The sequence below is a fragment of the Mugil cephalus genome, chromosome 3 (genome assembly GCF_022458985.1).
Source record: "Mugil cephalus isolate CIBA_MC_2020 chromosome 3, CIBA_Mcephalus_1.1, whole genome shotgun sequence".
Classification (NCBI taxonomy): domain Eukaryota; kingdom Metazoa; phylum Chordata; class Actinopteri; order Mugiliformes; family Mugilidae; genus Mugil; species Mugil cephalus.
Window position 1 is genome coordinate 11,864,881 of NC_061772.1, and position 27,954 is coordinate 11,892,834.

A 27,954-nucleotide genomic window follows, 5' to 3' on the forward strand; every position below is an offset into this window, starting at 1 on the left:
GCACGTATCAAATAATTTCTGTCAGTCTTACATCCGGTCAGGAAGTTTCCATTTAAAAATAATCTGCTAAAACTATCCCACTCGAAAATCTTAATCCAGTTCGCATTGGGAAGAAGAAGAACAAAATAACAAAACAACATTTGATGGTCTTTTTTTTTTTTCTTCACAGGTAAGTCAAAAAATGTGACATGAAATAGGACTGACGGCTGAAATGAATGCGCATTTAAATAGTAAATCCGTCTCCACTTTCAATCCATTACAATACACGTTAATCTACACTTATTGATCCTCCCATATTTTATAATTTATCCACTCCCTCAAGTTGCGTATTCACAGTTTTCCGCAGACATCTGCTGTCAGCTGCCGCTCGGAAATGAGAGTGGAGATCACTTCCAGTAAAACAGTGGCGCAACATTTTCAGCAGCAGCTTTCCATATCAGGAAGACAGAGAGGCATAAGCAGCGAGTCTGCGCTCACGTCTCCACAGTGTACGCTGATAAGTGGAATTACCTCATCGTGAGGTAAAACAGGTAATGTAGACTATGACTATGACTATCATGACTATGTTTTTTGTTGTTGTTGTTGTTTTTTATTTATTTATTTACTTGAGTCGTCAGATTTGCTGCATTAAAAAAAACTCCTCATCCTGTTTTTACTTTCAGGCGAGTTCTAGACAGGATGACTTTTCTCCTGCTTTTTTTGGGCCATGTTGTGACTGCAATAGCTCTAACTGGTGCGTACTATTAACACGGAAAGAGTCGCTAAATAATCTTTGTGTGCCTGAGGTCGGTAATTATTTGTGTTTGACACAGGAGTCCACAGTGAAACAGCCCTAAACCTTGACTGTACCAACGACTTTGAGAAGATGTTTTGCCAGGTAGAGGCTCAGAACTGTACTGAATACAACTTGACCATCGAGAGTGATCTCGGCGATGGGTACGTTTTCAATAAAAAGGAGCTGCATCCACATGAGAATGACTAGTAGATATTTAATATATCCCCAACATGTTGTAAGATTAATGTCTCTTGTACTCCACAGTACTGAGAGCTGCAGTTTACAGCAGTGTGACAGTGGACGCTGTTGTTGCACTGTCACAATGAAGCTCATCCTGGGGGAGACTCATACAGCAACAGTCTGGAGAGCTGGAAAAAGCTTAGAGTCGAAAAAAATCAGTGTCACAGACACCGGTATGTTGACTTCACTTTAATGAAAGTCCACAGATGTGCAGCAGCCAGAAACAGACTGATCAGAGGTTAGGAAGCACTCGCTTTACTTTTCTTGTTTCTGTTTCTGTACAGTAAAGCCCAAAACTCCAACTATCATCTCAGTCAATGAATCCAAGGGAAATTTTGAAGTTAAGTGGATTTCAAACATGGAGGCTTCTTTCCCTCTGACTGCTGAAGTGACTTTCTATAAAAAAGGAGACACAAAAAAGGTAGGAACAATGTCACAGACACGCTATAACAGTTCACTATGACATGATCATGTCTACATCTCCAAGATAAATGAGCTATGATGAGCAAACTCTCCTTTTCATCACTCTTTTTTGCCATGCAGGTGACTGAATCTATTACACGGGCTATTGTTGAGGGACTGAATTACTACGAAATAAATGGTGAACGCCTGGAATCAAGCACAACGTATATGGTCAGCGTGAGAACCCACACAAATATAAGTGGAAAGTTCAGCGACAGCAGCAACGAGTGTGAATTTACAACCTGTAAGTCGCTTTGTAATGTCACTTTGTAATGTCACTTTGTAATGCATTAAATTCTACTTTTCTAATCACATTAAGAATTCTCAAAGTATACTCCATAAGTTCCAACGTAAAAGTCCTGGTAAGATCCATACATATCTAATGTAAAATAAAAAAAATTAATTTTTAACATTTTTACAAAAAAGACAATGCAGTACGCAACGTTAACAGTAATACAAGGTGTCATTGTTATGTGTAATCCAAGCTTTTTTGCGAACCTTAAATTCCTAAATTTATACATTTGCGTCTGTACTGTGCGCATTTTCAGCAAGCACTGTGATTTATTTTCTGTACATGTTATTTCACAGCTTCCTCTCTTGTTATCGTGCCCCTGGCTATAATCATCAGCCTCAGTATGACTGCCGTCATCCTCGGCGGTGTCCTATATGTCTGTTATATAAAGTAAGTCTTTCTGCTGTGCCTCTGTCAGTGCATTATATGATTTGCAGCATTTGAATCGATCGTGTTCCTGTATCGTGCACGTTCCTTTGTTGTTTATTTATACATTTGCTTTCAGGTACAAAAGAAAGTGGTGGGACACAGTTGTCAAAGATCTAAATCCAAAACTTCTTAACATGCATCCCAGCAAGACTGAGGTAAGACACTTCATAAGACAATTCATAAATTTGAACATTTTCATCTATCTTTATGATGTTACAAAACCCAAAAGCCACTCAAGAGAAAACACCGCTTCTGAACTTAATGCAACACCTTGCATGCAGTCAAGCATTTTGTTGTGTAACCACATTTGCATAGTGTCCAGTTAGTTAGAGTTCCTCTGTTGTTTTCTGACAAAGTAGTTACCAAATCGGAGTTTGCCACAGCACAACACCACATGCTAATGTGGTAATCATAAAAAACATTGTGATTACCACAAAAAACAGGCAAAAAAAGCATTTTGTTGTGTCACCACATTTGCATAGTGTCCTGTTAGTCTGGTAAGAAATGGGCTCTAATCCACAGAGTAAACCACAGGACCAGTCAGACAAAACCGGGCTTTTTAGGAGCTAGTATTTAAATAGACAGGAGCTAAAACGTAGCGTTCCAAACAGAGAATGAAACAAGATGCCCCAACAGTGTCAGAGTGTGGAAATTTTTGAACATTAGTACATTTGAACCTATTCTGGACCGGGCCCCACCCTGGAGCCAGGCCTGGGGTTGGGGCTCGTGGGCGAGCGCCTGATGGTCAGGCCTTTGTTACAGGACTTACATGGTTACATGGACTCGCCTCCCTGTGGGCCCACCACCTGCAGTAGGTCCAGGAAGGGTCCAGTGCAGTGTGGATTTGGCGGCAGACCACGGCGAGGGTCTTGGCGGTCTGATCCTCGGTTATGGAAACTGACTTTGTGGACATGGAACGTCACCTCTCTGGCGGGGAAGGAACTGGAGCTTGTGGAAGAGGTGGAGTGTTATCGACTAGATATAGTTAGCCTCACCTCAACACATAGCATCGACTCCGGAACCCAAGTCTTGACCAAAGACTCTCTGCCTGTATGTTGGAGAAAGGGTTGCTGCCCTGCGCCTTCGGGTCAGGGAACGGGTTCTGACTGTTGTTTGCGAACACGCGCCGAACAGCAGTCTCCTTTTTGGAGACCTTAGGTGGGGCGCTGGATAGTGTCCTGACTGGAGACTCCATTGTCCTTCTGGGGGACGCCCATGTGGGCAATGACAGCGTAACCTGGAGAGGCGTGATTGAGAGGAACGGCCTGTCTGATCTGAACCCCAGCAGTGTTCAGTTATTGGACTTCTGTGCAAGTTGCAGTTTGTCCATAACTAACACCATGTTCGAACGTAAGGTTGTTCATCGGTACTCTTGGCACCATGACGGCCTAGGTCATAGGTCGATGATCAACTTTGTAGTCGTATCATCCGACCTGCGACCGTATGTTCTGGACACTCGAGTGAAGAGAGGAGCAGAGCTGTCAACTAATCACCACCTGGTGGTGAGTTGGATCAGACCGCTGACCTCACGACCCGGACCCGGATAAGTGGAAGAAAGCGAAACGAAATGAAACTTTGGCTGCTCTCAGTAACATGACAGCATCAATTTAAAATGCCTTTCTTTTAAATTAAGTTTGATGGTTTGGGACCTTCTTGTTTCAGCTTTTGAAGCCTTCGCCGGTGGTATTCTCCCCTCTCACTGTCAGCATTAGAGATGATACCCATTCTCTAGATGACTCCAAAAAAGGGTTAGTATGGCTGCGTAGATACATCAGCGTACAACATATCTCCTTAATGATTTATACGTCATTTTTTGGCAATTTAAGTAAAGATTTGTCTCTTCTCAGGTCGAAGCTATGTGACACTAGCAGCTGGAGCCTGCAGCAAAGCAGTGGAATCAGCACGGGATCCTCAGCTCTCCGTCATGCTAACCCAGAACCTGCCCAGTTTACCATCGCTGACGCCGTTAGAGACGCCCTTCATGAAGCCCTGCCCACCATCGGTCAAATGACACCCCTAACCACAGATCCCTCAATAGACCTAAACAGCGACTATAGTGTCAAAGTGAAAGATATACGTTCCGGACCATCTTGTTTTGTAAATAGAACCTATTCCCCCCTCATGCCAGGAGAATCCACAAACCCTCCCAGCGAGAGTAACACTGTTACAGTGACCTGTCCAGATAGTCTGTCCCCAGTGCAACAACTTATCATTTCAGCATCTCTGGATATGGTGGTAGACGATTCATATCAGCAGTGCAACGCTGAATCTGGGAGGTTTTCATATACTGAAGACCCCAGCTTGTCCTCCATCTCTAGTGACACCAGCACAGCCCCCTGTTGTGATCTTATGTCCAGAGTTGAGGCAGAGTGTGAAGACAGTGGTGGATCCAACCTAAATGCCAAAAGTGAAGAGGACAATCTATGTGACAAAAATTCCTGCCATGGCTCTTTGGTGGTGGATAAAGACTATCAGTCATTGCAGAGTCTAGTGCAGCAGCCTGATGTTTCATTTCCAGAATGGAAAAGTGGAGAGCAAAAGGAACGCTTGGACAAGTATTGGGAGGAACCACCCGCCAAGATCAATCAAAGTGTCTTCGTGTCTACTCAATCTGCCCCACTCATTGTGATCAGTGACTATCAGAGCGTGTAGATTAGCAGCAGAGCACAATTTATGGAACTGGAGTTTTCTCTGCTCAGCCTAGAAATGACCTTATGAGCGTATATATTTTGGATGTATTTATTTTTGGTTTGCTATATTTTTGGTTTGAGCCAATTAAGTTTGTATGACATTCATGTAAAATGTCAGTAAAATGCTCCTGGTTTGAGACATAATGTTTTAGATGTGTGCCTTGTATAAATGCTGGGGCAAAGGAGCTGCAGTAGGCTCAAGTAGACTGATGTATCTAGATACCTTAATGTGATAATAAATACATAAATAAAAATACATTTTTATTTTGCATAGTGGATTGGAACTGCATTCCCTAAATGTGTAATCTGAGGTGGTAGTGTATGAAACCTCACTTAGACATACATATCAGAGTTAGGGTTAGAGTTTTAAGTACAACAGAAAAACATCAAAACCTTTTAAAGAAAAACACCTTACAAAAGAGTGTGGACTATTTGTATTATTTACTGTAATGTTGTGTAAAGCCAGCCACATACAGTACATCATGACACAGTATTTGAGGAACTTTGTTTCAGTGATTTTCATCGTTCTTAGAAGAAGGCTACTGGGTTTATTGCTCTTCTGAAGAAAACATTTGTTTTGTTTGAACATTTTTAATGAGAATGAGCATAATTCCTGAGATGATCCAATAAAGGGTGTTAGTACAGCACATATCAAATAATTTCCCTGCCAGTCTTTGAACTTTCCAATTAATAGTCTATTCAAACTGCACAGTGGGTCAGCAGAAAATGTATCTATCCCACTCGGGAATCTTAATCCACTTCATATTGGGAAGAAGAAGAAAACAACATTTGATGGTCTTTTTTTTTTGTTTGCATCAAACTTAAGTTAAATAATGTGACATGAAATAGGACTGACGGCTGAAATGAATGTGCATTTAAATAGTAAATCCGTCTCCACTTTCAAGCCATTACCATACACGTTCATCTACACTTATTGCTCCTCCCATATTTTCTATTTTATCCACTCACTCAAGTTGCGTATTCACAGTTTTCCGCAGACATCTGCCGTCAGCTGGCACACAGAAAAGGGAGTGGAGTTCACTTCCACTGAAACACTGGCGCAACATTTCCAGCAACAGGTTGCCATAAGGCATAAGAGAGGCATAAGCAGCGAGTCTGCGCTCACATCTCCAGAGCGTACGTTGTTTTTGAACGAATAAGTGGAATAAATCCCCTCGTTGTGGAGTGAAACAGGTAATCTAAACTAGTGATAATGTTTTGTTGTTGTTTTTTTACCTGTGTTTTTAGATTTGCTGCATTAAAAAAATAAATAAATAAATAAATAAAACACCTCATCCTGGTTTTACTTTCAGGCGAGTTCTAGACAGGATGACTTTTCTCCTGCTTTTTTTGGGCCATGTTGTGACTGCAATAGCTCTAACTGGTGCGTACTATTAACACGGAAAGAGTCGCTAAATAATCTTTGTGTGTCTGAGGTTGGTAATTATTTGTGTTTGACACAGGAGTCCACAGTGAAACAGCCCTAAACCTTGACTGTACCAACGACTCTGACGAGAAGATGTTTTGCCAGGTAGAGGCTCAGAACTGTACTGAATACAACTTGACCATCGAGAGTGATCTCGGCTATGGGTACGTTTTCAATAAAAAGGAGCTGCATCCACATGAGAATGACTAGTAGATAGTGAATATATTCCCAACATGTTGTAAGATTAATGTCTCTTGTACTCCACAGTAATGAGAGCTGCAGTTTACAGCAGTGTGACAGTGGACGCTGTTGTTGCACTGTCACAATGACGCTCATCCTGGGGGAGACTCATACAGCAACAGTCTGGAGAGCTGGAAAAAGCTTAGAGTCGAAAAAAATCAGCGTCACAGACACCAGTATGTTGACTTCACTTTAATGAAAGTCCACAGATGTGCAGCAGCCAGAAACAGACTGATCAGAGGTTAGGAAGCACTCGCTTTACTTTTCTTGTTTCTGTTTCTGTACAGTAAAGCCCAAAACTCCAACTATCATCTCAGTCAATGAATCCAACGGAAATTTTGAAGTTAAGTGGATTTCAAACATGGAGGCTTCTTTCCCTCTGACTGCTGAAGTGACTTTCTATAAAAAAGGAGACACAAAAAAGGTAGGAACAATGTCACAGACACGCTATAACAGTTCACTATGACATGACCATGTCTACATCTCCAGGATAAATGAGCTATGATGAGCAAACTCTCCTTTTCATCACTCTTTTTTGCCATGCAGGTGACTGAATCTATTACACCGGCTATTGTTGAGGGACTGAATTACTACGAAATAAATGGTGAACGCCTGGAATCAAGCACAACGTATATGGTCAGCGTGAGAACCCACGCAATTATAAATGGAAAGTTCAGCGACAGCAGCAACGAGTGGGAATTTACAACCTAAAGTATACTCCATAAGTTCCAATGTAAAAGTCCTGGTAAGATCCATACATATCTAATGTAAAATAAAAAATAAAACATTTTTATAAAGAAGACAATTTGCAGATGCGGTACGCAACATTGACAAGTAATACAAGGTGTCATTGTTATGTATAATCCAAGCTTTTTTGCGAACCTAAATCCCTATATTCATACATGTAAAATATCAATAAAATACTCCTGGTTTGAGACATAATGTTTTAGATGTGTACTTTGTATAAATGCTGGGGCAAAGGGCTGCAGTAGGCTCATGTAAATGTAAATGTATCTGGGTACCTTAATGTGATAATAAGGTCTATTTGCTTTTCACTTTTGTCCACAGTACAAAAGTTGTTTATTCAATCAATATCCTGAATCAGATTGTACATTTACCTTCAAACCAAAGATGAAATGTCTGCCAATGAAACAGTCCTTGACAGCCTTCAACAACAATGTGAATCTTGTTGATGGAACGACTGGTCCATCCAAATTTTCCACCAACGTAAAAAATTATAAATACAACAAAGACAAAGACATTTTTATATGTTCTATTAAGCACAGGTAAAGTAGAGCTTTGTGAAGGATTTCCCTCATCAAGTGTTTTAGACCATTATGGATTAAATTTAAGACCTACATGAAGTATTAAAAAAAAAAAAAAGAATAACTTACAAAATAACAAAATTTATTGTCATTGAAATATCAATCCAATATCATTATGAAATACACATTTCTGAACAAAAACATTAACATTCATATAAAAAGAGGAAATTATACTACACTCTATTATGTTATGTTATTTAACACCATGTAATAAGTGATGTGCACACAGACCTCCCATTTAACGATTTCATATGGGAGCCATAATATACGGTTCCTACACCATAAACAACATATGGCCGAGCTTCATTTTAACCTAGTAGAAAAAGCTGACGTTTGTACAAAACTGGGAGCATGCCACAGTATAAGACTGGTGGACTTTGTCTAAAGCAGTGTAAACATTAACAGAAAGATGCCTGAAAGGTCATTTCTTTACTCACTTCTGTAATCCACTTGCATCGATGCCAAAGAATGGGTTCAGGCTATTTCCAAATACTGTCACACCAAATATGCACCTGTCCCGGGCCACCTTCAGAGACAGACGATATCTGTAATCCAGCTGTTCCTTCAGACAACTATAACCACACTTGGAGCATCTGCATCTGCATCTGCGGTGACGGAGGGTTCGGGGTTAGGACATGTAGGAGAACTTTCTGCTTTTTTTCCAAAGAGGAGTCATTTTAGTTTCAGTTTGAAAGTCGTCCAGATACAGTCCTCCTACCAGCACTATCACTTCACAGATATTCCCTACGACCAGTAATGACTCTCGGTGAACTCGGACACTTTTGCCCCATATGAGGTTTCAACAGTGACTTCTATGGACTCAGTGCTTTTAAATCAAGGTTGGTGTTTTTACCTCGTTGTGTCCTGCTGTTCAACATCAATTCGTGAGAAACAGCCTTTACAGCAGGGATAAAAAATACACGTATCTTGCAGAGACAACACAGCACAGTCCACCAGAGCCCGTCTGACAGACATTTATACGAGTAAAATCAATCTGAAGCAACTAACTGCAGCTAGAGGGCTAATAGAGGCTAGCGGAAACACGTCGAGAGCTATTTCAACTTAACTTTATCGCAATAAATTAAAATATCAATTGCTACAACTATCAGAATATTAATATAAATAAATATATTCCAATTCAACGCAGTCTATAAACATTTGTTTCTTTCCCATAATGCTGTTCCTTCTTCTTCTTCATGTTTTGATTGAAAACTCACATGGTAGATGCGTCACTGCCACCTACTGGACGACGACCGAAACAGCATTTTGGCAAAATCTGTTCAGCCATTGTAACTTTTACTTGTTCTCATGCACAGAGTCAGTGAGTAGCACTTGGCTGTTATCCTCAGTCTCATTACATTACAGCAGCTGCAGTCGTTTTAATCATTGATCACTGTGATATTTAAATTACATGCAGAACACATTTATAAAAACAAAAATAAAACATGGGGCTGATGAAACCTTTTGTCCATTCCTGATTTCCAAGTCCGCAACAATCTCTTTCCTTACACATGTCTAAGTTCTGCCTGTTTGTCATTTTGTTGATTTATATACTCCTTTGAGTTTTGGTACAAAGCTGTCACTATTATTTTTCTGTGGAGCTTCTGGGCTTGTCGTTGGAACAAATAATATGCATGATTTGGTATAGCAGCAATTTAGTGCTGTTGTAGGACACAGCTAATATAAGGATGACAGCAATATGTACTTACATTGGAAAAAAACAATAAACATCATTTTTGGGATGTGAAGTGTTCATGACAAATATATTATATTTTATTGGGACACAACACTTATTGCAATATAAGCTCATAGCAGTATTGCATACAGTACATGGTTGAATCATTATCATTAACCTGAGAAAGTAGTATGTAGTATGTACACAACCGACCACGTCAGCTCAACCACTCTTGCAACATAAATATCTTTTCCTGTGAAATGAACCTCTTCTGCAATTGGAAACTTCTGCATTTTAACGAGAAGCACACACATTTATAGAGATGTTCGTTATGTTGATTTATAATTTCTTCTCATGAACTGCAAAAGCTAAGAAAAGTAGCAAGGTGGGGCCTCTCATGTGTAACTTTGCTGTCCCTCGGCTTCCACCTGGTGGTCACATATGAATACGGTCACAGTGACTTAATATACTTGGTCAAGTTGTTGTTCACAGAATATGAGACATCTATATGTATAATTATAATTGCCATGTATGCCGTCTTACATGCATTTGTCTTTTTTCACATCTCATGTCCTCTCTTCAACACAACAGAAGAATCTTGTTGTCTGTCTGATTCATCCTGGCTGCCTCTGCAGAGATCTGCAGACATCCAGCCTTCACTGTGTCAGAGACACTTAATGATCATGTAGCTGCGTATCATCAACATTCCACCTTCTCAATGATAAGCCTTCCTCTGTGTGGAAAGCCCTATTGGTCCCTAAAACAGTTTTCCGCAGACATCTGCCGTCAGCTGGCGCACGGAAATGGGAGTGGAGATCACTTCCAGTGAAACAGTGGCGCAACATTTCCAGCAACAGCTTTCCATATCAGGAAGACAGAGAGGCATAAGCAGCGAGTCTGCGCTCACGTCTCCACAGCGTACGCTGTTTTCGAACGAGTAAGTGGAATAAATCGCCTCGTCGTGGAGTAAAACAGGTAATCTAAACTAGTGGTAATGTTTGTTTTGTTTTTTACTTGTGTCGTCAGATTTGCTGCATTAAAAAAAAAAAAATAAATAAATAAATAAAACACCTCATCCTGGTTTTACTTTCAGGCGAGTTCTAGACAGGATGACTTTTCTCCTGCTTTTTTTGGGCCATGTTGTGACTGCAATAGCTCTAACTGGTGCGTACTATTAACACGGAAAGAGTCGCTAAATAATCTTTGTGTGCCTGAGGTCGGTAATTATTTGTGTTTGACACAGGAGTCCACAGTGAAACAGCCCTAAACCTTGACTGTACCAACGACTCTGAGGAGAAGATGTTTTGCCAGGTAGAGGCTCAGAACTGTACTGAATACAACTTGACCATCGAGAGTGATCTCGGCTATGGGTACGTTTTCAATAAAAAGGAGCTGCATCCACATGAGAATGACTAGTAGATAGTGAATATATTCCCAACATGTTGTAAGATTAATGTCTCTTGTACTCCACAGTACTGAGAGCTGCAGTTTACAGCAGTGTGACAGTGGACGCTGTTGTTGCACTGTCACAATGACGCTCATCCTGGGGGAGACTCATACAGCAACAGTCTGGAGAGCTGGAAAAAGCTTAGAGTCGAAAAAAATCAGCGTCACAGACACCAGTATGTTGACTTCACTTTAATGAAAGTCCACAGATGTGCAGCAGCCAGAAACAGACTGATCAGAGGTTAGGAAGCACTCGCTTTACTTTTCTTGTTTCTGTTTCTGTACAGTAAAGCCCAAAACTCCAACTATCATCTCAGTCAATGAATCCAAGGGAAATTTTGAAGTTAAGTGGATTTCAAACATGGAGGCTTCTTTCTCTCTGACTGCTGAAGTGACTTTCTATAAAAAAGGAGACACAAAAAAGGTAGGAACAATGTCACAGACACGCTATAACAGTTCACTATGACATGACCATGTCTACATCTCCAGGATAAATGAGCTATGACGAGCAAACTCTCCTTTTCATCACTCTTTTTTGCCATGCAGGTGACTGAATCTATTACACCGGCTATTGTTGAGGGACTGAATTACTACGAAATAAATGGTGAACGCCTGGAATCAAGCACAACGTATATGGTCAGCGTGAGAAGCCACACAAATATAAGTGGAAAGTTCAGCGACAGCAGCAAAGAGTGGGAATTTACAACCTGTAAGTCGCTTTGTAATGACAGTTTGTAATGTCACTTTGTAATGCAGTAAATTCTACTTTTCTAATCACATTAAGAATTCTCAAAGTATACTCCATAAGTTCCAATGTAAAAGTCCTGGTAAGATCCATACATATCTAATGTAAAATAAAAAAAAAATAATTTTTAACATTTTTACAAAGAAGACAATGCAGTACGCAACGTTAACAGTAATACAAGGTGTCATTGTTATGTGTAATCCAAGTTTGTTTGCGAACCTTAAATTTCTAAATTTATACATTTGTGTCTGTACTTTGCGCATTTTCAGCAAGCACTGTGATTTATTTTCTGTACATGTTATTTCACAGCTTCCTCTCTTGTTATCGTGCCCCTGGCTATAATCATCAGCCTCAGTATGACTGCCGTCATCCTCGGCGGTGTCCTATATGTCTGTTATATAAAGTAAGTCTTTCTGCTGTGCCTCTGTCAGTGCATTATATGATTTGCAGCATTTGAATCGATTGTGTTCCTGTATCGTACACGTCCCTTTGTTGTTTATTTATACATTTGCTTTCAGGTACAAAAGAAAGTGGTGGGACACAGTTGTCAAAGATCTAAATCCAAAACTTCTTAACATGCATCCCAGCAAGACTGAGGTAAGACACTACATAAGACAATTCATAAATTTGAACATTTTCATCTATCTTTATGATGTTACAAAACCCAAAAGCCACTCAAGAGAAAACACCGCTTCTGAACTTAATGCAACACCTTGCATGCAGTCAAGCATTTTGTTGTGTAACCACATTTGCATAGTGTCCAGTTAGTTAGAGTTCCTCTGTTGTTTTCTGACAAAGTAGTTACCAAACCGGAGTTTGCCACAGCACAACACCACATGCTAATGTGGTAATCACAGGAATATAAAGATTATTATTTTAGTTACATGACAGCGTCAATTTAAAATACCTTTCTCTTAATTTCAAGTGTGATGGTTTGGGGCCTTCTTTTTTTCCCCCAACAAGTGTGTTCATAAATTTCAGAATAAATAATCACACCACAGCAAATACAAATATTACGGATGCGAAACAGAACTGTCACTCTAAGGCTTATTTTCAATGAACAAGACAGAGCAGTAGCATGCGTTATTTTGCACAGTCCAAAACATAAATGATCCTTCAGATTCACTGGTGGTCCAGAAGTTAACTTAGTTGTCCCTTAGAGAAAGGCAAATAAAACAAAGTAAAAACAAGTGGTTTACATACACAGGGAACATGCCTCCAATGCTTTCTTCCTTTCTAAGAGCACCATAAAAGATCTCCACATATTGTCAAAGATGAAATATTTACCCTTTAACATGAAGGTGAGTTTTTCTAGTGCAAAAAGTCTGACAGCCCCGCAAGCCAAACACTAATACTTAGTTGGTATACTTGGTAGTGGATTTCCAAGATTTGGCTATGGTATATTTGGCTTGTAGCATGCAAAAAGTGATCGTAGATTTGTTTGCCTTGCTAAGGTTACGGTTTACTGGAAAAACGCCAAAGATACACAGTTTGGGATCTATTGAAAGTTTTATGCCCGTAACATGTAAAATCATATCTAGCTTTGGGCCCTTTTGTTTCAGCTTTTGAAGCCTTCGCCACTGGTCATCTCCCCTCTCATCGTCAGCATTAGAGATGATACCCATTCTCTAGATGACTCCAAAAAAGGGTTAGTATGGCTGCGTAGATACATCAGTGTACAACATATCTCCTTAATGATTTATACGTCATTTTTTGGCAATTTAAGTAATGGTTTCTCTCTTCTCAGGTCGAAGCTATGTGACACTAGTGACTGGAGCCTGCAACAAAGCAGTGGAATTAGCACGGGATCCTCAGCTCTCAGTTATGCTAACACAGAACCTGCCCAGTTTACCATCGCTGACGCCGTTAGAGACGCCCTTCATGAAGCCCTGCCCACCATCGGTCAAATGACACCCCTAACCACAGATCCCTTGATGGACCTAAACAGTGACTATAGTGTCAAAGTGAAAGATATAAGTTCGGGATCATCTGGTTTTGTAAATAGAACCTATTCCCCCCTCATGCCAGGAGAATCCACAAAACCTCCCAGCGAGAGTAACACTGTTACAGTGACCTGTCCAGATGGTCTGTCCCCAGTGCAACAACTTATCATTTCAGCATCTCTGGATATGGTGGTAGACGATTCATATCAGCAGTGCAACGCTGAATCTGGGAGGTTTTCATATACTGAAGACTCCAGCTCGTCCTCCATCTCTAGTGACACCAGCACAGCCCCCTGTTGTGATCTTATGTCCAGAGTTGAGGCAGAGTGTGAGAACAGTGGTGGATCCAACCTAAATGCCAAAAGTGAAGAGGACAATCTATGTGACAAAAATTCCTGCCATGGCTCTTTGGTGGTGGATAACGACTATCAGTCATTCCAGAGTCTAGTGCGGCAGCCTGATGTTTCATTTCCAGAATGGAAAAGTGGAGAGCAAAAGGAACACTTGGACAAGTATCAGGAGGAACCACCCGCCAAGATCAATCAAAGTGTCTTCGTGTCTACTCAATCTGGCCCACTCATTGTGATCAGTGACTATCAGAGCGTGTAGATTAGCAGCAGAGCACAACTAATGGACCTGGAGTTTTCTCTGCTCAGCCTTGAAATGACCTTATGAGCGTATATATTTTGGATGTATTTATTTTTGGTTTGCTATGTTTTTGGTTTGAGCCAATTAAATTTGTATGACATTCATGTAAAATGTCAGTAAAATGCTCCTGGTTTGAGACATAATGTTTTAGATGTGTGCTTTGTATAAATGCTGGGGCAAAGGAGCTGCAGTAGGCTCAAGTAGACTGATGTATCTAGATACCTTAATGTGATAATAAGGTCTATTTGTTTTTCATATTTTTATTTTGCATAGTAGACGGGAACTGCATTCCCTAAATGTGTAATCTGAGGTGGTAGTGTATGAAACCTCACTTAGACATACATATCATAGTTAGGGTTAGAGTTCTAAGTACTACAGAAACAGACTGACTAAGTTCTCCAAGAATAGTCTATATAGCCACTTAAGTCATCGTTGATAAACCTTTTAAGGAAAAAAACACCCGACAGAATTCTGTAAGTGAAACGAGCCACAACAATCATCGGTCATGCAGAGTTGCTGTTCAGTGTTGTGAAATTACTTCCTCATTGCTCTTCTCTGGAACTGGTGAGCCATTTTCACAGAAACGCGTCACTCGACTAGGCTCGGCAGTAAACATTTGTAACTGAAAGTAACTTCTTAAGCTGTGAGACTGAAAAGAAACTACGGCATTAAGGTGATCAATAATGTGTATACCATTCATGTCTTAAGTCTTATGTAAGAATAAAAGAAATAAAAGTTGTTTATACTCTGGCCTGTGGATTGTTCCGTCTATTTCTGCTCACTCACTGATAAACTGACCAACAAAACTGCCTTAAATTGGCTTGGTTTCCATGGACAGGACATAATGCTATTGTACATATTTTCAATATACAGTAATTCAACAAAGAAAGCGCTGTGTCATGTCACGTACTGTGTTAGCTCTGCTTCCATCTGCTGGTCTTAACACAAACAGCCACATGAAAAATCACATGACTAAAATATGTTGGCACTGACTTTTACCCATCAGGTGACACATGCATGCCAAAATAAGTGCAACACCCATACGGATTAGTACAACGTAAGTGTGTATATATATATAAAAAGAACTAACAGTGGTGAATCCAAAGGTAATGTTCATACTCCGCTTGCTAAAATGCAGGAAATCAGTAAAGCTGTGCAACCCCTCATACAGACACTCCTCCATACTCCACTCAATATATACAGTATTTCCTGTAACCTGAAGAACCACTTAAGCAGCGAGGTTATTGGAGGAGAGAAGGATTGTCTCAACTGTGCGGGTTTTGATTGGAAGAATGCAGCTGAGTAGGAAGGGTGTCCCAGGGCGACCTCTGATTTAATCGGAGCTCCTAAGAATTTTCTCCTATCGCTGACACTCCTGCGTGGCTGCTGACGCTTCTTCTGCTGCTGGCCACCTTTCTGCACACCTGAGGCTCCCACCGCAGCATGCAACAACCAGGCCGGCTGAGGCTGAGGCCGTGGCTGGAAGAACAGATTCAGTCTGGGAAGTATCCGGGAGTCAGCTGGCTGGACCAGGTAGACCCCTCTGTCTCACCCTCATCCCCCCGCTCACACCTACACACACACACACACACACGCTGAGATACGCACCAGAGATCAAAGTGATTTTTTTGGAGTAATACGGGAGAAATACAGCAGCATTCAGAATAACCCAGGAAATCAGCAGCATAACAAATTCTAATCTCTTTTATTGTATTTTATTCTGCAGTCAGCACGAATCTTCCAGATCCCATGGAAACACGCCGCTCGCCATGGTTGGAGTATTGACCGAGATGCTACGCTCTTCAGGAGTTGGGCCATGCACACTGGTAAGCCCCATAAATACACATGTGCACTGTGAAGGTTCTCAGTCAGGTAAAAGTTGTATTGAAGCAAACTCAGGAGGAAAAGAAACTGCAGGGAGGTCAAGACTCCAGGTTTCATCAGGGTCACCGCTGCAAAGGGCATTTTAAATAATTGAGTTTTTATTTTTTATTTTTAGATGCGTAGGGTTGTCTTGAAAATGCTTCACCACGCATCCAAGTGGCTTCTTCAGTTCTAAAGAGAGAAATGTCTTCGAGGAAACAGCTGGTTGACACATCAGTGCAATCACTGCTCTTATTTCCTCCGTCTGACGTTATGTGACATTCTTAGATTCACCATACCACAGCCACAGAACGCACTTCCATTACAGTAACGCTTAAGATAGAAATGATAATAATACCAAATTATTGTTCAGAGCCCTTTGATGATGCGTTGATCTCACGAGAAGTAACATTTATGCTGTCGACCATCCCCAACAACAAAGATTTTCTTTAGGAAAAGGAAACAACAAAGATTTTCTTTAGGCAATTATTATCTGGATAAATGAGACTTTTTGCCACACTTTGCTTTTACATTTTACTTTGTTCCGTAGGGTTTTGTTATATGGGGTGTTTTCGTAGTTCACATTGGAACAAGTCATGTCAACCACAAGTTGAAGGTTAAAATGCCCCCAAAAGTCCATTGAAAGAAAGTAGTAAAATTGAATATCGTTCAGTGAAAGGTATAATGTGTCGAGGTTACATACGTTTAGGAACAAATATCAAGTTTCTAAACCTGAAGTCTATCTGAACGATCTGTCTGAAACTTTAAATCGTGTGCCTGTTCTGCAGGGTGGTTGGATAGTTGAATCACAACAGTGAGATTTTCTAGCAGACCGGTTTCATCCACAGTGGAAGCTTTTTCCAGTGAAGAGCTGGCATGGCTGTAGTGTTCAGTCTTTCTAGATCTACCACATTCCTGAAGCAATTTTCCAGCTAAGTGTGGAGAGCTGCACAGACATCTCAAATAATACTAAGGCTATAACTAAAACATATGGGTTTTAGTCACCAACCGTCTCTGTAAAGATTTTAGGGACGTCAGTCTAGTCCGTGCAAGTCTCTGCATGGACTGACAAGTGAAATACAAAAGATCCTGTTAGCGCATCCTCTCACACAGTTTCTTTTTTTAACAATCTGTGTCTGTTAAATATTCACCATCTTATAGTCATGAAACAAATAGCACTGAGTGATTTGTTTTTATTTCTTGTAAGAGTAAACATTTGCATTGTGTAACATGAAAGTTTCACAGTCGGATAACCTGATATCTTTACTCTGAGTCACTACTTCAGTTGAGCACATGCGCAAGCGTGCAAGCGCATACCTGTACATTTCAGTATATATTTCCGTCTTGGGAAATTTGTGAGTGTAGGTGATTCAAGTCATGGGAAAGCTCCAGTTCACTTGCCGTCAATGCGCAGGGTGATCATGTTGCTGTCAAAGTACAACATCAGTTCCTTTCACAAGGTCCAGAAAGAAAATAATCAGCAACACACAAAGTAGGAAAGTTTAACAAAACTTGTACAGATTGCTCTAAAATGCAGATTAAAAGAATAATTAAAATGTTAAATTACAAATGCAGAGAAGAAAAGCTTTAGGTATTGATGAGTAGCTGCATGTGTAAAGCCTGCGCTCCTTCAGCTCTTGTTAGCCCTTGTCCGCTGTAAATGATCCATAGTGGATCTTGAAGCTCCAGTGATTTCATGAGAGCCACATGTCAGTGTGTTGCTAAATTTGAGAAAGGACTCCACACAGCGGATGAAGTCATTTGACAGCGGGGCTGATGATGGATGGTCTGCCAGCCGGTGATAGATAATGGTAGCGTCACAGTCACTGAGTAGTTGCTGTGACATTTCAAGGTGAACGCACTGAATTAACATCAGCGAGGCTGTGTGTAGCTCTGATGTCACCGTATACCGTGTTGCTTCCATTGAGAAAACACACTTTTTAATAAAGAGAAGAACGGTGGTCATTAAAGGCAGTGGTCTGGGTACAAAGTCTTTAGAGGATAACTGAAAGGTGTAGGTGAATTACTTAGGTGAAATCCCTCATGAGGTCACCCCGAGCTTTTGTGAAGAGCGAGGCTGAAGGTCAGTGTGGGGGTTGCTATCTTGGCTCTAGAGAACTTCTTCTAACTCTTGAGAGTTAAATTAAACTCCCCCAGAGTTATCAGGAATGTGCGCCAGGACCCCTTTCTGTTGCAGGCTGTAAACTTATTTACTTCAGTAAGGGAGACCATGAGGATTTCTAAAGAGTTGACCTCAGTTTGTCGATCTGCAGAGTTTGGCACAACGACTTTGTCTCTCAGCCCTGGAGTTTGCTGCTTGGTTGGTGGTCTCTGACAGAACATTAATCTACCACTAATTGCTAACAAAGGTCATATGTCTCACACGTTACTTTGAGTATGAGTCACGCTAAAGGCATGTTGCTAAAATTCTGGAAGATTTTTGTGGACATTTAGCACGTTTCCTAACTTCTCTGCTCTTCTATGTGAGCAACAACTATAAGAAACACACAAGGTCGATAATTTAACCCTCAGTAAATTCTTTTTTGTTGTTGTTGTTGTTGATAATCCCCAGTGTTTTTGTTTGTCGCCATGGTGAAATGATGTCCAGGTAAACCCCAAAGTAGCGTGTATTACTGTCAGGTGTGGTTACAGGTGCAACAGTGCTCACATCAGGTCTTTTAAGCCCAGTGCCGATTTTGTTATTGAGCTCATTGCCAGCAAAAATAAACTTGTAAATTTGTTTTCAGTTTGAACTGCTTTATTTTTTTCCAGCTGCTCAGATCTCTGACAAACCGGCATAGCAACAACTGCCAGATATTTTGTTTTGCTTATGTGTACCGTTTTTTTTTTTTTTTTTTTTTGTTTTTAATCCAGACACACACACACAGTGTTTATTTTGGCTCATGGGTACATAAATCATGTTGCTTTTTTTTTTTTAAACCAATATTTCTGTTGAACTCGGTAAAGCAGGGGCGGACAACACACAACAGAAACAGAACATTACCAACAAGGGGATTTTACATGATTTATAAACACAAAAAATATATTGAGAAAAAAAGAGAGAAAAGGGGGGGGGGTTATGAGAGCTTTCATGCCCGATCATGCGTTTACCACTGGGTTGATGGCAGTGAGACTGTGTCCTATTCCCAGACCAGGTCAATGAGCTCAGATCTCATCCTTGGAGGGGCATTAAAGCCTAAATGAATCCCAAGTTCGGAAAAATAGAAAAGGGATGTCCTTGAATGCCACAGAGAATGCTTCAGATGGAATAATATTGGATCGAATTTTCAATCACTGATTAAGGGACAGGCGCAATGCAGCAGAACGTGCAGGAGCTCTCTTTTAAGTAGATGAGCAGGGGGTTCATCACTGAGACCCAGGAAGCCAGTCCTTGGCCCAAGATGCAGTTGCCGTTTGAAGATGAGGTCGAGTTGCTGTAAAATTGTATTCCAGAGCTGCGGGATATGGAGACAGCTCCACAAAAAAAAAAAAAAATGACAAAAAGAGCCAGTAGCTGACTCACATTTAATACACAAGCTTTGGCACATTCTGTGTCTGGCCTCTGGGCTCAGGTAGATACTGAAACCCTGGTGGGCTGTCCGATTAGCTCATCCCGAGGCTCAACATCAACGGCACCCAAATCAGCCTACTGTTCACTTTTGACTTTATTTTGTGTTTAATTAAATGGCCACAAAGTAAACCTGACCCTGGTAATCCAACATAAACTGCTCACGGCACCGTTTGTCTCTACACCCGTTCACTTCAGGCCGGTACCATCCAGGCAAAGACAAGCCGGATCCCAAGACGTGGAAGGCAAACTTCCGCTGCGCCTTGAATTCTCTGCCTGACATCTGTGAGCTGAGGGAGCACAGCAGAAAGCGAGGCAGCAACGCCTACAGAGTCTACAGGATGCTGCCCAGCTCGCAAACACACAGACGCAAGAGAGGTAAGCGAAGTGTAGCCACTACTTCAGACATACCAAACCAGGTGGCAGCCTCGACTTTTTTCTCTCCTCTCTCAGGGCTTCGGTTATTGAGTCGACCCCGGGAAAAGCAGAGCAGTTCGGGAGCGTGCCCACGCATTGATACATACGCCACGCACACTTGGCAGCACACCACAGCAAGACCTGTTCCTGACCCACCGCAGAAGCTGGAGAGTGGTGCGGAGGACACATTTGGCAACACTCAAACGCATGGTGAGATGAGTTTTCTGGTTAAGTCCACCGTTGCTGTTCTGGGCGTTGGTATGATGAATGTCTCTGCAGCCTCGCAATTGTTGTTGTTGTTGTTGTTGTGCAGGGATGTGGGAGGCCAAAGCAGAGGACCAGGAACAAAATGACGCCGTGTTTAAGGTGCGACGTCTGTAACCTTCTGACTGACCAAATACACTGAAACTAGGTTTTACGGCAGACACGCACTGTGTAGAGACGTTGTCATTGCTGCAGTAACTGTCCGTCAGTCATCTGATGAAACTGCATCACATTTATCAGCTGCAGATATGCTATTCAGGTTCTGTCCACGGTCCTCTCCATGTCTGTTTGACTAACCAAGTGATTTTGCTCCCTTAGCTGATGGACCATTTAGGCAACCCTGATATCTGGAGCCAGACAGCAGAGCAGAGGTGGAGAACACACTCTCTGTTGGACCACTGGCACTGTACGACGCTAAGTTTCTTTGTGTCTATTTGCGTGTGGACTGCCCTTGACTCCTTAATATGTTCAGTAATATCAGTTTGGCCTCACAGATAAAATATATATATATATATATATATATATCAAATAATTGTGAAAGTTAATTAAAACATTTTGTTATCATTATTATCGGCTATTATGTCAGCATGCAAAATATATGAGATTTGCATTCAGAACAAATCACACAATGAAACATCTTTTATTTTGTTTGGATGATGAGTTTCCAAAAAAAAAAGAAACACAATTGTAGAGACAAGTATAAACGCAGTAAACCGTTTCACTTCATTTTAAAGTGACATGGGAAATTAATTTCACACAAACGCAAACTTTAATTCAGTTTTTAAAAAAAACAAAACTAATTGTGCTGCCCTCAGCACCACTAGAGGTCTTTTGTTTAATTATTTAGAAAATGAAATGCATGTGAGAGACTATAAAGCATAAGTAAAAGTCCACCTACATATTTAATGTAGTTCAATTACCAAAAGTCATCTAGGGGCACGTTACACATTAACAGAGTTATAAATAGAAACCCATTCATGCCAGCGTGGGCACTGGATTTACTGTACGCGTGCTGCATAAAAGCACATTCATTGAAACGTGTTAGTGGTTTAGATAACAGGCACAAGCTCCCATGTGTGCTAACACGTTGTCTTGATCTCCTCAGATGCTGGCGATGACAACACCTACCCTCTACACACAGAGAACTACAGTGATTTGTTCGGTCCGAACCACTTCAAGGAACTCTCTGACTGGCCCGCACATCAGCAGACACTGATGTAGCAGCCATGAACCAACTACGCAACCTCCTCCTCTCTGCGGTTACCGCATATTTGTTTTTTACCCCAGGCTTTCTTTCTGACCTTTAACAGTTTTCCTCCCGTCTTTCTGCTGAGCTGACCACTGAGAGAGTAACAGGAGAAGGCGAGAGGACAGAGGATATTGCTCTGTCAGTCAGCCGGTCGGTCATCCTCTCTGCTCAGCATGCTGAGATAAAGATCCAGTTCCAAGCCAAGCTCTTCTCCTGTCATCATCACTTGTGTTCACAGCGGTTCAGTGCCTCAAACTCACTGAAATGACACCAAGCTCACAACACAGCTTACAGAGGAAACACAGCTCATTTCGCTTCAGTTATTGTTCTCCTGTTTCGTTGAGCACGTCTGGATGTTTAGCCAACACGCAGTGCACAAAGAGCTGAATAAAGAGGCAGGGGATTTGAGCAAGGCTCCCCGGCTCTGCCTTAATTTACAGGAAGCTGATTTTGTATATATATATATATATATGTGTGTGTGTGTGTGTGTGACTCTACTGTTGTTTGTTCTTTAATTTTAAAGTTTGTAAAATGTATTTTTGATGTGATACTAGAGTTTTGTACTAGTAGAGTAGTAGTTTGTGTATTATTTTAAAAAATAGAAAAACATTGGGCATTCATAGAATGCCAAAGCTACCATTATGCTTGAGTTTGTTGGGAATCTTTACATTCCATGTATATATTAAAAATAAAAAATGAATTAATACGTTTCAGTGTGTGTGTGTGTGTGTGTGTTAGAGCTGACAGGTGTGTAATGGCTCAAATCAAATCAAAACAAATAAAAACAAAACCTTTATTATCCCCAAGGGGGCAATTACCCATGCAGCCAGTGGTGAAACAAGACACTCACCCACAGCATAACACACAAGACCGCCATGGGACTAAGTAAATAAATAAATACTCCAAAAGAGGGATGTAAAAGATTAAAAAAAAAAAAAATACAAAAGAGAGCAATTTGACAATATATGCAACATATAGTGATTAAGGACCTATGCAGGGGAAGTATAAGTCAAGAATCAGGTCAATAATACAATTGCCGTCTAGACAAAAGAGTTTTTAAGACGATGGTTTGGTTTTACACCGAGGCAGAAGCACGCAATAAGAACTCTTTGAACAATCGGTGGGTGGAGTCTGCCAAGATTCCCTTGACCTGTACATGTCCGATATATAATCAAGAGAACTACCCATAGTCTTTGTGCACACTTTAGTAATGCCCTGGATCCTGATCTTGTTGCACAGAGACAGTGTACCACACCAGCAGATTAAAGAAAATGTTAAAACTGATTCAATAAAACATGACTGTAAAATTCTCAAGCACGATCCATGTTAAACTTGGCTGTTTTTTTCCACCTGATGCTCAAATGTCAGTTTGAGCATGAAAATGACACCTTAATATTTATGTATTTATCTCCACGTGCTGTTTTCCAGTGCTGGTTGGGGACCTGGATGAGGGAGATTTCCCAGTATCAATAACCATGTCTTTAGTTTTTGAGGTGTTTATTTCACGATAGCACGGCTGTGCTATTGTCAGTTTCCTGGCTGCTCTGCAGAGACACACACTTTAAAATGTGATTCCCCTCATCCCGGCTAGTTTAAACTTAAAGGACGCAGCCTTTCACCTGTTGAGGTCTCTCGGTTAAAAAGTCCAGCAGCCGGTTTATGAGGCTGGATTGAAAACAATGAGAAATCAACAAAAACAAGACGACTGAGAGTTTTAACGCCTTCTAACTGAGATCAGGTTAAATTAAAGAGCGTACTTATGGCATCATTAACGCCTCTGCCTGGCCTGTAGGCAAACTGAAATGTCTAAAAGACCATGGACCTCACTCAAAAGATCATCCTTTACAGTCTGTTCAAAGACTGCTCTTTAGTCCTTCTTAACCTTGTACCATACAGTGCATCGATGGACTGTGCTGAAGTGGCAGTTTGGTGTGAGAATCACATTTTACAGTTATTGCAGTTGCGACTGGAAATAAATGAACCAGTGTTTTGAATGAATACAGCAAGTAAGTGTATTTTGTGTGCTGCATCAGGAGGAAACGTTCACTTTGTATTAGCATTAGCTTTTTCACTTCCGTGCACGTCAGTGTGCATGGTTCCCGTTATTAGTAACTTAAAGCAGAACTGTTTGTCTCCACTCAGTTCATCATAATGCAAACATCTAAATATTGCAATACTTTCCTCAGTGGACCATACGTCCAGTCAACATTATATTACCCACTCAGCAACAGACAATTATTTGACTGGAATTCTTTGAGGGTGCCACTTTCAAGTGGAAACTTTTTGTCATGACAACTAAGATTTAGCTTGAGGGGACGATGATGGGTCCCTGCCACTAGACTGAGAATCAGTACATGAAACTCCTTCAGTTTAAACTAACTCCACTGGTATCATCTGCAACTGTAAGAGCAGAGTGAGTAATTTGACTTAGGTACCTTAACCAATTTACCTGGCACCATTTACTTAACTAAATACTTCAGTAAAGGGGGAAAAGAAAATAAACTGTGCTTTTCCTCTGTAAGTAAAAACATGAACTAGACAATTGTTCAAACAGCAACAGATAACATTTATTTATATATATATTTTTTTTTATTCTGAAAAATGCAGAAAAAGACAGATGGATTTCCCTTTAAAGCGGGAACTACATTTTAGGCAGATCCTGAGGAAAAAAAACACTGTGGCAAAACTAGCTTCCCTGTAATGTTACAGACAAGTGACCAAAAATATGTATGAATCTGAATACATATAAACCATGGATCACTTTTATATTTTTATGTATTTACAGTTTCATCACAAAATAAGTCCTATGACAGGAATCCCAAAATGAAACATTCAACCAGTCCACTAGCACAGCCTGCTGGTCAGATAATGTACTGCAATGCCAGAGTGACTGCATACATTACAGTGTTTAGCCCAGAGCAGGAATACCTTTAAAAAAAAAAAAAGTCTACATATACGTGGATCTGTCCTCACACAGGAATAACTACACAGACATTTAAACAGGAACAGATCTGTGTGGCAACATTTTAACCTGATCAATTAAATCCGTCAGAGAATATTGGGAAAGTTAAGGCTGTGAATGATGTTACAAGTGTGACTTTATCCATTCGGGGTGTTTCTTGTTGCCTGGCACCGACACTAAAAGGTTCCATTCTCCATGTACCATAAATAGTTTGACAGTAACACTCATTAAACATCAATCTACATGCTCGACGTATTACATTCATCACACTTTGTTCTTGAAATTTTCAATCGGAGGATGTACATGGAGGACAATCAATCACATGTATTACAAGACCCAATGGATCAGGTTCAGAAATTTGGACAACACGTGACAATACTGAAGGATGGAAATGTGCATGTTACTGAAAATACATTAGCTCTGGCCTGACACAACAGAGCATTATCAGGCAATAAGAGCTGCAATTGTTTGCTTTTCCCTTAGAGGGGAAAACTACATGTGCTTGAAGAAAAGGAGTAAACTGGGAACAACATAATATCTACAGAGGGTCAGAAGGTGATTTAATACATCACATGAAATCATTTAAAACTGAAGCAACTTCATCACACACTGCTACAAAAGTGGGTCACATTTGCCTGAATGTGATTTGGTAGCATCAAACAAAAACCTCCAGGGGAACAAACTAATGCCTGCTCGCATTTTGGAACAATAACTGGAAATACAGTTGTGCAGGACAAAAAGCAACAGCTGCTTAAACGAACTCCAACGGATATGATGGACATATAGTTGGGGAACTCTGCCAACCCACCATTGTAGCAGTGTTTTCAGTGGTGATTAGGCTCCTTCAAAGTTTAAATCTTGGTCTACTGTTGGTATACAAGCCTCAAAAAGAGAAAGAAAAAACATGAATCTAAAAACCACTACGCATTGAGCTTTCAAATTGTGCTAATAAAACAAATAAACATGACTTCAGAAGGCAGATTAGGAAGTTCATAGTTTATTAAAATTCTATATGGTTCAATCTAAATGAGTATAAAAAAAAACAGTGTAAATCAATGCAAAATTCCTAAGCAAGTGAGTGTACAATGTGTGGTCCAGTGTACGCTACCCATTTCAAGTTTATGACAAAACAGCAATCTCTAACCCTGAAAGCAACTTAGAATCGTGACTATTTCTCAGAATAGAAACTATGAACATATAATTTTTGCCTTGCTACCTTTACCTGTCCTTTGATAAACCTCTGAAAATAAAGCAGAAAATTGAATGTTCCAAATCTCCAGCGTGGCCCAGCCACCATGAGGTCCGTTTACAAATCAGAGAATAAATACAGGCATCCAAATGGGCTACAACAGCAGACATTTCGGAAAAAATATTTTCCTCATGCATACACACAAGCATACTTCTGACTGAGATTATGAGCTTTCTAAACCCCCTTATCTACTCTGAACAGTTACTCTTTACAGTGCAACAGTATGGCAGCAAATGGATAGCAGTGCTTTCATTAAAAAAAAAAAAAAAAAAGGAATGGAAAATAAAAATATGTACAACATCATGAAAAAGCAGTAGTTTTATCTTTTGGTCCTCCGCCCATTACAGACGGAACTGCTTTTATGAAAATTCTTCCTTATATCAACAACAGCAGATTCCACAAGACTGAAGAGCTGTGGGGGAGAAGGTGGAACACATGTTAGGATTTCAAATTCCCACGACTGGAGGGGTGTGTGTCAAGCCCAAATGCCACAATCTAATCATTAAATGAAATGTTGGTTGAAATCCATGTTAAGAGGGAATGCAGTGCTGTTATTTTCTCTGCATGTCTCAGCTACTGTCAGGATGCATCCATCCAAAAGCATACGGTCGAGGTCACATATGGGTGGACTGTGTGCTGGGTCATAGCCAAGACAGAGCCCTGTCCAGTACATTTACCTAGAAATACTCCATTTCAAATGAGTGTTTCTATTAGAACCGGTGCAGCTTTTTTTTTTTTTTGTTACTTATTTACTAACCAGCAACACTCACACACCAATTACTTTATGTAGTGTAAGTCAGTTCAGGTGGTATAATTAACCAATCAGACCTGTAGCTTACATTTAGATCAGTAATGCTACTTGACAGTCTGAGATCATGGTAGACAAGGAAATGCTCACTTTGCTCTGAACAAGGGAAACTGGGGTGGTGGCGCTCAGTTCTATTTTTAAACATTATGCAAAAGCTCATAGTATTTCAGAGTAGCACCAGGTCAATGTGGCAACTGTTGGTATAGTAGTAAAGAAAAACGTTTGGAATAATATGAACTGGACTTAATTTAAGTCAGTCATTGCCTATAAACACCACTTCACCACATGGTGTCATCAGTATATACACTCACTAGCCAAAACATTAGGTACACTTGTGAAAACAAATGCATTATAGTATTGCTAGTAAGTAATTATAGTATTGCAGCATAGTAATGCTAGTTCTGAACAAAATCCTCTCTGACAACTATTAGAATAGTCACTTTATGCTGAAACGTGTAATCCAACACCAAGATCATTTTAGATTATGTAGTTTATAGTGCTCTTAAATTAATTTAACACAAATAAAATGAGATTGCTAATGTAACAGAAATATGTGTTGTTACAGCTCAATAGTACTACAAACCACAGCCTAGAAAAAAGAAAACACATTTGAATCAAGACCTGTCATTTTAGACCAATGCCGAATCATAACCTTCAAGAAACTCACAATTAGTGTACTAACCATTTTCACTAGTACCTAATGAACTGACAAGTTACTTTATGTCAATTAATGAGTACCAAAGTTAAATGTGATGATTATTTTTGCAAGGTTCAGTTTGCTCTACCTCCAAAATAAAAAATAAATAAATAAAGTGACCATGGAGATATTAAAAGCAAAACAAAGCCAATAAAGGGGAAGAAGGACATTGATCAGCTCACACAGGGACAGAATTCCCCTTAAAAACATGACTATGTAGAGAACAAACATGTGCTGGGTGTGCAGTGTTTCTCTGGTTTCCTCTCAAAGCCACACCAGACAAACTTGCTGTTGTGTGATTTGCATGCATGATTTGTCATCATTGGTGTTGACACATCGTGGGTGGAGTCAAGACAGGAACCTTTATTTGGGGTGTTCACCATATAAAGTGTGAAAATCCTGACACTGGTGGTATTTCTAATTGAGAAGGTCAAAGGCTAGAATTTCCCAGGTTATATTTCTGTTTCTGTTTCTGGTCTCTTATTTAAAAGAGGGAGGAACTACAACTTTCACCAAAAATAGAAAACACTGTAGGTTGCTA

General features: G+C 40.4%; 3 protein-coding genes and 2 long non-coding RNA genes across 5 annotated transcripts; 3 read left to right on the forward strand and 2 right to left on the reverse strand.

Annotated features, from left to right (window-relative positions):
* Nucleotides 1–448: 448 nt before the first annotated feature.
* Nucleotides 449–6,688, forward strand: LOC125005153. Its single transcript, XM_047580213.1, has 13 exons — nt 449–521; nt 663–733; nt 813–936; nt 1,040–1,188; nt 1,300–1,436; nt 1,559–1,721; nt 2,066–2,159; nt 2,275–2,353; nt 3,861–3,946; nt 4,046–6,082; nt 6,202–6,272; nt 6,352–6,478; nt 6,582–6,688. The coding sequence occupies exons 2-10, from the start codon at nt 679–681 to the stop codon at nt 4,848–4,850; spliced, it is 1,692 nt and encodes a 563-aa protein (XP_047436169.1). The 5' UTR covers nt 449–521; nt 663–678; the 3' UTR covers nt 4,851–6,082; nt 6,202–6,272; nt 6,352–6,478; nt 6,582–6,688.
* Nucleotides 6,689–7,942: 1,254 nt separating this feature from the next.
* Nucleotides 7,943–9,272, reverse strand: LOC125005154. The gene is made up of 2 exons (XR_007112423.1): nt 8,733–9,272; nt 7,943–8,484 (listed from the first exon to the last, which is right to left on the reverse strand). It is a non-coding gene; the product is annotated as an uncharacterized LOC125005154 (long non-coding RNA).
* Nucleotides 9,273–10,376: 1,104 nt separating this feature from the next.
* Nucleotides 10,377–15,086, forward strand: LOC125005152. The gene is made up of 10 exons (XM_047580212.1): nt 10,377–10,529; nt 10,648–10,718; nt 10,798–10,924; nt 11,028–11,176; nt 11,288–11,424; nt 11,547–11,709; nt 12,055–12,148; nt 12,264–12,342; nt 13,308–13,393; nt 13,493–15,086. Exons 2-10 carry the CDS (start codon nt 10,664–10,666, stop codon nt 14,295–14,297), a joined length of 1,695 nt encoding a protein of 564 aa, XP_047436168.1. The 5' UTR covers nt 10,377–10,529; nt 10,648–10,663; the 3' UTR covers nt 14,298–15,086.
* A 514-nt stretch (nt 15,087–15,600) lies between these two features.
* Nucleotides 15,601–26,203, forward strand: LOC125005507 (interferon regulatory factor 1-like). Its single transcript, XM_047580888.1, has 7 exons — nt 15,601–15,869; nt 16,063–16,162; nt 19,966–20,145; nt 20,221–20,394; nt 20,498–20,550; nt 20,767–20,854; nt 21,554–26,203. Exons 1-7 carry the CDS (start codon nt 15,780–15,782, stop codon nt 21,667–21,669), a joined length of 801 nt encoding a protein of 266 aa, XP_047436844.1. The 5' UTR covers nt 15,601–15,779; the 3' UTR covers nt 21,670–26,203.
* LOC125005510 lies at nt 19,062–20,043 on the reverse strand. Its single transcript, XR_007112450.1, has 2 exons — nt 19,901–20,043; nt 19,062–19,568 (listed from the first exon to the last, which is right to left on the reverse strand). It is a non-coding gene; the product is annotated as an uncharacterized LOC125005510 (long non-coding RNA).
* Nucleotides 26,204–27,954: the final 1,751 nt, after the last annotated feature.

What these genes read in the sequence shown, in the direction of transcription:
- LOC125005152 (XM_047580212.1), top strand. Translation starts at nt 10,664, where the DNA reads ATGACTTTTCTCCTGCTTTTTTTGGGCCATGTTGTGACTGCAATAGCT. An exon ending in GAGAGTGATCTCGGCTATGG is followed by an intron (nt 10,925 to 11,027) that starts GTACGTTTTCAA and finishes TGTACTCCACAG; the next exon opens with TACTGAGAGCTGCAGTTTAC. An exon ending in AAAAAGGAGACACAAAAAAG is followed by an intron (nt 11,425 to 11,546) that starts GTAGGAACAATG and finishes TTTGCCATGCAG; the next exon opens with GTGACTGAATCTATTACACC.
- LOC125005507 (XM_047580888.1), top strand. Translation starts at nt 15,780, where the DNA reads ATGCAACAACCAGGCCGGCTGAGGCTGAGGCCGTGGCTGGAAGAACAG. An exon ending in GAGTTGGGCCATGCACACTG is followed by an intron (nt 16,163 to 19,965) that starts GTAAGCCCCATA and finishes CGTTCACTTCAG; the next exon opens with GCCGGTACCATCCAGGCAAA. An exon ending in TGGCAACACTCAAACGCATG is followed by an intron (nt 20,395 to 20,497) that starts GTGAGATGAGTT and finishes GTTGTTGTGCAG; the next exon opens with GGATGTGGGAGGCCAAAGCA.
- LOC125005153 (XM_047580213.1), top strand. Translation starts at nt 679, where the DNA reads ATGACTTTTCTCCTGCTTTTTTTGGGCCATGTTGTGACTGCAATAGCT. An exon ending in AATCAGTGTCACAGACACCG is followed by an intron (nt 1,189 to 1,299) that starts GTATGTTGACTT and finishes GTTTCTGTACAG; the next exon opens with TAAAGCCCAAAACTCCAACT. An exon ending in CTATATGTCTGTTATATAAA is followed by an intron (nt 2,160 to 2,274) that starts GTAAGTCTTTCT and finishes ATTTGCTTTCAG; the next exon opens with GTACAAAAGAAAGTGGTGGG.